The 7,979-nt window shown below is 52.6% G+C and overlaps 1 protein-coding gene across 1 annotated transcript in view; it reads right to left on the bottom strand.

Annotated features, from left to right (window-relative positions):
- The window catches only part of ARMC6 (armadillo repeat containing 6), a 70,290-nt gene that overhangs the window by 4,425 nt on the left and 57,886 nt on the right, over nucleotides 1-7,979 (bottom strand). The window contains exons 8-13 of the mRNA XM_006876346.1: nucleotides 6,389-6,497; nucleotides 3,974-4,079; nucleotides 3,077-3,102; nucleotides 2,521-2,687; nucleotides 2,101-2,217; nucleotides 1,464-1,622 (exon numbers count right to left, since the gene is read on the bottom strand). Coding sequence (XP_006876408.1) covers nucleotides 1,464-1,622; nucleotides 2,101-2,217; nucleotides 2,521-2,687; nucleotides 3,077-3,102; nucleotides 3,974-4,079; nucleotides 6,389-6,497 — 684 coding nt within the window. The remainder of the gene's footprint in view (nucleotides 1-1,463; nucleotides 1,623-2,100; nucleotides 2,218-2,520; nucleotides 2,688-3,076; nucleotides 3,103-3,973; nucleotides 4,080-6,388; nucleotides 6,498-7,979) is intronic.

Raw genomic sequence — 7,979 nt, 5'->3', positions numbered from 1 at the left:
AAATTTTTTTTTTTTTTTAAAAAGAATTAAGATCTATGAGAGAATGTCATTTGCTTATTAGACAGCAAAAACCTTATGATTCTGACAAGGGGGACTGACAATACCTGTGTGGCTGAGAATGGAGAAAGGGTACATCCCAGTTGCCAGAATGACTGCCCCGTGAGTCAAACAGACCAGTGGCCAAATGGTTACAGAGAAAAATAGAAACCACCTGCTGTGACTGAAGTGTGCCCTCCAAATAGATGCACCTGAGTTCCTGGGGGCTGCAAATGGCAAATAACCAGAAGATCTGAGGTTCTAGTCTACCCAGAGGCATCTAGGATGAAAGGGCTGCCATCTACTTCTGAAAATCAGCCACTGAAAACCATCCTGGAGGACTTCTACTCCAACACATATGCAATCACGGTGTGACCAAATTAACCTGATGGCGATCGATTCACCAAGCATTCAGAAATTAATATAAAAAAGATACTGTCTAAGTCCTAACCCCTGAACCTGTGAAGGTGACTGGTTTGGAATTAGGATTTTTCTTTTGGCATCAATTAGATTCAATGAGGTCAGAGAAGGGGTGGATGGGGGTGGTGGTCCTAATCTTAATCTCTCCTTTTATAAAGTGGCACTTTATAGAAGGAGAGCACAGACACAAAGACAGTCACATGGGGGAGATGCCATGTGAGGAGGCAGCAACAGTCCAAGGGACAACTGGAGTCCCCAGGAAGGGTCTTCCCCTAGGGTCAGCAGACAGCAGAGCTTGCTCCTGCCGACACCCTTACCTCCAGACTAGGAGAATAAAACTGTTCTTTATTATCACCCTGTGGTACTTTGTTACGACTACCATAGGAGACTGAGACCCTGCTAAATGCCACCCCCAGCCCTAGAAGGGAACACCCACTACAGGGTGCTCAGATGCCAACCCAAGAGGAAAGCTCTGTCAGCTGTACCTGCTGACGTGGCCCTCCGTGCATCACTTCCTGTTACTATCAAACATTACAATGTACTGTTTGTGGCACACGTGTACACACAGATGTGTTTTTAAAACCAGCTCAAGGGATACACTCCACATTTCTAATGATGATGCCTGGGGAGGAGGCAGGGAGGGGCCAGCCGGCCTTTACCGGTAATGTTTTATTTCTTTCACAAAAGCATCTTGAGGCAAATGAATCAACATGGTAATAATTGTCCAAGCTGGGTGGCAGGTATGAGTTTGCGCAGTATTTATTCTCTGTTCTAGGTTTTCTCAAGAGTGGCAAAACTAAGGGCATTTCCCTGTTATGTTGGCTTCATGCCAGTGCTGCAAGTGAGCATGTGTGTGCTTGTAAGGGTACAGTCAGCACTCAGGACAACACACTGGATGCCAGAGTGGGGGTGGCTTTTAAAGGCCTTCAACGCCCAGGTTCCCTTAGTAGATCCAGGATTCCATGGGTGCCAGGCCCAGGACCCACAGCCCAGGACCCACCCCTCACCCCTCACCTCTGTGCAGGCTCTTGAGAGTCTCATAGGTGAAGAAACTCAGCCCTGCATACGGAATGACACCCAGCAGGGTTGGGGTGAAACCGTGATAGAGGGTCTTCAGCCCTTCCTCTCGGGAGATTCGGATGAAGACGTGAAAGATGTTGCTGTACCTGCAAGACAGGGCGAGTGGGCTGTGGGTGTGGGGTCCACCAGGGCAGGGGGGCCACAGTTCATGACCACCTGCTGGCCTGAGTCTGCAGTGTCCACTGGGGTGGGGTCCCTGTCTCTACCACCCTTTCCTCCAGGCACAGGGCCTATAGCTGCAGTTTGGACACGCCCACCTGGTCTAAGAGCCACAGGAAGCCCGTGCTCAGCAATGGGGAGGCCCTGTGGGTTGGACTCTTATTCTCATTCATGTGCACTTAACACTTCTGGGTCCAACTCCAGAGGAAGCCTGCAGATGCTGAGCAGCAGTGAGAGCAATCCCAGGCTGTAAGTAAGGGCTTCAGAGCCACGGTCCAGGCATGGCAAGGGCCAGGGTGAGGGTCTTCATTGAGCTGCCTCTGCGACTGACACAGAGGCCCAGAGCCACCCCAGGACCTGTGGAGGGGCTCCCATCTTTAGGGGACACAGACCCTCAGGACTCACATCTCCTTTGGGGTCACGGCCATCCGCGCGCGGACCAGATCCAGCGGGTAGGTCAGTGAGGCGGCCGTCGTTCCAGCCAGTGCACCCGCGAGGAAACGGGGCCAGGGGGGCAGGGCCCTGTGACAGGGGGCAGTGAGGGTGAGACCTCCAGAGAGATACAGAGATAGACAGCGACAGAAAGCCAGAGAGGGAGAGAAACAGAGAGATAGGGACAGAAAACAGAGACAGAAAGAGAGAGACAGACAGAGAAAGAGAGGCAGGCCTGGGGTGCTGACACATCTCGGTGAGGGTGATACCTGGTCCTCCCCTGGCTCTGGCTCAGGGCCCTTCAGGGTTAGGGAGGGGCTGGGGAGGGGGAATATGGAAGAGGACAGGGAGGGGGGTTGGGAAGGGAGCCAAGGAGGGGTTGGGGGGCCTCACTCTCCACAGAAGCCATAGTAGCGCCCCAGCACCCGCTTGTACTCTTCATGGGCGGTGAACTGGATGGCAGCATAGGGCACCACGCGCACCATGGTGGCCGAGTTCCCGCGCCACAGGCTGAAGAAGCCCTCATTGAGGTAGGTGAAGTAGAGCAACCGGAAGGCCTCCTGGGGGTGGGGTCAGAAGTTACTGTCCAGCCTTGAAGCCAAGCCTGCGCTTTGCCCACGTGCCTGGGGTTAGTACTGTCTACCAATGAGCCCCTTGATCTGACCCCACCTATGGGAATTCTGATGTGAACAGGGGGCCAAGTTTGGGGGGGGGGGCCAGAGCTCCACAGGGATAGTATCTGTCCAACGTTCAAAACAGTCTTTATTGTTTCCCTTCTTAATACTGGATACTGTTTAAAAATCACCAAGATAATAGGGTTCAGAAAGCCAAGCCCGCAAGGAGCCTGGGGCCTGGTGAAGGTGGGTTGGAGGGACAAAGGGAGAAGCAACCCCAACCCCGTCCAGCAGGACAGCAGGTGTGAGGGGTGGGCAGTGATCGAGTGCCTCACCTTGGCAGAGAATCTCTTTGAAGACACTGGAAGGAAAACACACAGTGCCCGTCAGAATGCAAGGGACAAGCATGCCTGATCCTCCATCAGCCTGACACCCCCGGTGCATGGCTCCCCCTCAGCCTGTGTGTCCCTGAGTGTCTGTGCGGTTCTTAGTCCAGGGGTAAGAGCCCAGTGAGTCTGCCTTGGGGGCCACGGGCACTGATTGCAGTGGGGGCGTCCCTGCAGTAGCTCCCCCTCCTTCACCTGTCAGCATCCACCCACATACCCAGACTTGTCCCCAACTCCCCACCCCGCACCCCCCCCACCCTCCACCCGGGGCAGTGAGGGTCTCAGCAGGAGTGCAGCTCCTGACAAAGCGGGCCCATACAGGGCTTGTGGAAGTGCTCATGGGAAAGTCCTGGGAAGCAGGCTTCACAAGTAAGGGATCCACTAGATCTCTAGGACAACATGCTCTCTCTGACTCGAGGCTCTGCACATCTGTGCGTGCAAGCGAGAGAACATGCATGTATGTGTGCATGCACATATGTGCAGGCATGTGTGGGCTACACTGTGTGCGCATGCATGTGTGAATGTCATGTCCATGTTTGCGCACTGGTCCTCATATGGATATTAATACTCCCATGTACAGAGGAGGAAACTGAGGCACCGAGAGGCTCAGAGACCAGCTCTAGGAGAAGAGGCTGGTTCTCTCTCAACCACTGCAGGGCAGACTGTCCCAGATACTGGCCTCCTGGAGAGCATGGCCTGGGTGCACTTGAGGGGTGCAATGTGGAAGGGAAGGCCTCCTCTTAGAGGCCCCTGAGAGGAGATAGGTGGCTGGGGAGAAAAGGGGAGCTAAGTGGCTTTTCCATTACACCAGACAGACAAATGGATGGACGGGCAGATGGCTCGTACCCTGGAAGATGATTTTGGTTCGGTCCAGGGGGGCTACTGCCGTCTTGGCAAGCGCACCAGCTAGGGCCCCGGACAGCAGGGAGCTGAGCACGTCGTGGCGGTCAGTCTGAAAGGAAGAACAGAACACTGCCATCGGGTGGGGGCATTGTGTTCAGGAGAAGGGGGACAACCAGGGGTGCTGGGGTGTCATCTGGAAGCCTGGACATGTGAAGTGCACAGCATGGCAGGACATCCTGGCCAGAGGGGTGTCTTCACTGGGCAGCTGCGGCTCCAGGCCAGACTGCAGGACAATCAGTTCTGGGCAACCACACCAAGCCAGCCCCTTCCACATCTCCAGTCAGCGTTGGCATCTCCCAATGTTCCCTAGTCCAGGGGAGGAGTGACGGTGATGACAGTGGTGATAACCATGACAAGAAGGTGACCATGGTGATGCTAGTGGTGATGGTGGTGAAGAGTGATGATGCTGACCGTGATGATGACAGTGGTGACGACAGTGACTGAGGTGGAGGGGAGATGACAGTGACAGTGATGCGTCCACCCTGGAGCCATTGTTCTCATGCAGCGACACTGCTCCTAGTGTCCTCTCACGGATGCTGACCGTTCCTTTCTCATGCCCTGGGTGTCATGAGTCTTGGCTAGGCCCTACTTTGTCTTCTCTCCTGACCTAACTCCCCAGGCTCCACAGCTGGAGTCTCATCTCAGGGAATCTGTTTCTGGTTCCCCGGGTCACACTCCCCAGCACCTGGGGTCAGCAGCTCTGAGGGGGTGCTGGGGTGCAGTCAGATGCTGGCTCATTGCACTTGAGGGGAAGTTCAGTGGGGAAGTTCAGCTTCAGGTCACATGGTGCCCTGTCTCAAGTTCTCAGTGAGAAGAGAGACTTGTGGGCCACTGCAAGCAGAGGGGGTGATCCTTGGGCAGTACCCGCCTGGTACAGGCCATTGCACCAACAGGAGAGAGTCTATGCGCCCTTCATCTCCCTCACCAGTGCACAGCCAGTCCCAACCATGGTTCTCAAAGCTCGACACTATCCTTTCACTATCCTAGGTGGCAGCCTCCAGCTCCTTTACTCATAACATTAAAGGACTCAGTGTCGGTGACACAGACACACATTATAGGAACCCCAAGAGTGGATGAGAATAGGCACACAGCCCCACAGGAAGCAGGTGAGAGAAGGTTCTAGTTTTTCTTCATCAGAGAAACTTGGCTTCAAGCAGGGAACGCCCCATCAGAATGGCCGATCCCGGTGCAGTTATGGTCAGTACTGTTCACAGAACCTTGTGTCCTTCCCTGCCCCCCACAGCCCAGCAAGATTTATACCATGGAAACTCTTGCTAATTGGCATGTTGGGAGGGGCAGCATCAAGATGCTTCCAGACTCATGATCCAAGCCCTGTAGTCATTGTTAGTTGTGACTGAGCCGGCCCTGAATCACGGCAATCCCAGGTAGAACAGAATGAAACACTGTCTGGTCCAACATCATTTACATGATCGCTGGTAGATTTGCGTCCACTGCAGCAGCTGCTGTGTCAGCTCACCTCATGGAGGGCTCCCCTTGCTTTCACTGACCTCTTTTTTTTTTTTACCAAACATAGCCGCCAGACATGATAGCACTGGTCTTTCCTGAGGAGGCGTCCAAGGAAAGCAAACTAAAGTCTCATCATCTTGCTTCTGCAGAACACTCTGCTCTGGGTTCTTCAAAGACTGATTGGTTCGTTCTCCTGGTAATATGGTACGGCATATTCTATATTTTGACAACAGCACCAATAAATTCTTCTGGCTTCCTTTTTCACTGCCAAGCTTTCGCATGCATATGAGGCAACTGAAAAACCATGGCTTGGATCAGGTGCACATTATTCTTCAAAGGTGGGACACTTTACAAAGGTCTTTTACAGTGGATGGCCCAATGTAAATACATTGCTTGATTTCTTGACTGCTGCTTCCATGTGTGTTGATGGTGTTTAGATGCAGAATGATGTCTGCTAACTTGACAGCTTGGCCACCCCACACTCTCCCCCCCACACACTGCCAGGAGCAGTGACTTCAGAGTGGAACCTCCTGTGCTCTGCAGAGTGACTGAAATTTGGGGATGGTCAGAGGATGACACCAGCATGGCCTGTGGTCCAGTGAACTTTGTGTCCTGCCCTAGCAAGCATGAGGATGGTTCTTGTGGGATTGAGTCAGTCTGTGGCTCAGGTGGAACTTGGGATTCTGTTTCTAGGATAAATGGCACAGAGTGGGTAAGCCCTTTTCAGGCGAACATCTCTACAATTAATGTGTGAGAATCAGGGGTAGAGGTTGGGGCTCAGGACAAACACCACCTCCCCCCCACCACACAGCAGTCTGGGGCCCTCACAAGTCATCCCAGCGTACGGGGCAGAGCTGAGGACCAGAGAGACTGGAGAGAGCCTATACTTGCCTTTTTGGAGATGGGTGAGCGCAGGGCAGGCTCAGCATCCTCCTGCAGGCATGCTGCGGCCTCTTTCACACCATTACCCATCCCAGGCCTGGTGGGCGGAGCCTTGGTCCTGGAGGGCAGAGGGGCAGTGAGATGCAGCACCACAGTTTACCCCCAGCTGCCAGGACAGAGCCTTCCACCTCTGCTGGCCTGGCCGCTGCCTCCCACAGGGGATAGCGTGCTCCACACCCTGACGTACTGCCCCCACCCTCCCCGTTTCTGCGAGAGCCTCCTCCCCTCTACCATGCTGTGTTGCCAAGGGTCCAAGTTTATTCACACAAATACTTCCAGAAAATTATTTTGGGATGGTGGCTTACTCTTTGACACCTCAGGGTTCCTCCCAGGAGGTGCCCACTGTGCCCATCTTGGGATTCAGACACAGCTCAGCAAAACATGACAAGTGTCCTACTGCTCAGGCCAAAGTGCTCAGAGGACAGAGGGCAGATGGGGAGCATGAGAGGCCGCCAGTACTAGTTCCTACATTTGTAATCATTCAATAAAGTGATTCAGCTTACTGTAAACTGATGCAAACCACAGAGGCCCCAGAGCGGAGAGTGTCCTTCAGCCTCTGATGTTCCCAAGCCCTCTCCCTTACACTAATGTCCATGTGGAAGACAGACTAAGTTGTGTGTTAAAAGAGCATCACTCCCCCCACCCCCCAAAAAAAGAATGTGAGATCACAACTGTAAAGGTAGAAATTCTGTAACAAAAAGAAAAGGTGGGAATAGTTCATCTTACATTCCAGGAACAGAGGACCCTAGGACCATCAAGGGAGAAGAGCATGAGCGGAATGTGGAACCCTAACCAGTGAAGCAAAACAGAGGAGCTTGTAATTATTGCAATGAAATGAGTGTAAAACTGATGTTCTCCCATGTAAACTATCAATCACAAAAAGAAAGAAAGAAAAAAAAAAAGAGCATCAATGAGAAGGTGCTGAACATGCTATCTGGAATTAGCATTTTCCTACTTCAAAACAGGACCTGAGCAGCTTACCAGTGCCTCAAAATGCTAAACACAGAACTGTTGTTGCTGTGGAGTTGGTTCCAACTCATAGCGACCCTGCACAATTACCCTGTTATTAGGTGCCACTCGAGTCGATGCCAACTCACAGTGATGCTATGCACAAAAGAATGAAACACTGCGCAGTCCTCTACCATCCTCACAAACTGTTACATTTGAGCCCACCGATGATGCCACTGTGTCAATCCATCTCATGGGAGGGTCTCACTGTTTTTCACCGACGTCCTTATTTTTACCAAGTATGATGCCCTTCTCCAGGGACCGGTCCTTCCTGATAATATGTCCGAAGTATATGAGAAGTCTTGCCACCATGGCTTTTAAGGAGCATTCTGTATGTACTCCTTGGCCAATCCATCTCGTTGGGGGTCTTCCTCTTTTTCTCTGACCCTCCACCTTACCAAATATGATATCCTTTTCCAGTGACTGGTCCCTCCTAACAAGATGTCTGAAGTATGAGAGACAAAGTTTGGCCATCTTGGCCTCCAAGGAGCACTCTGGCTGCACTTCTTCCAAAACAGATCTATTGGTTCTT

This window comes from Chrysochloris asiatica, unplaced genomic scaffold (genome assembly GCF_000296735.1).
Source record: "Chrysochloris asiatica unplaced genomic scaffold, ChrAsi1.0 scaffold00374, whole genome shotgun sequence".
NCBI classification, from domain to species: domain Eukaryota; kingdom Metazoa; phylum Chordata; class Mammalia; order Afrosoricida; family Chrysochloridae; genus Chrysochloris; species Chrysochloris asiatica.
Note: the sequence above shows the minus strand (reverse complement) of the source record. Positions and strands in the feature narration are given on the sequence as shown.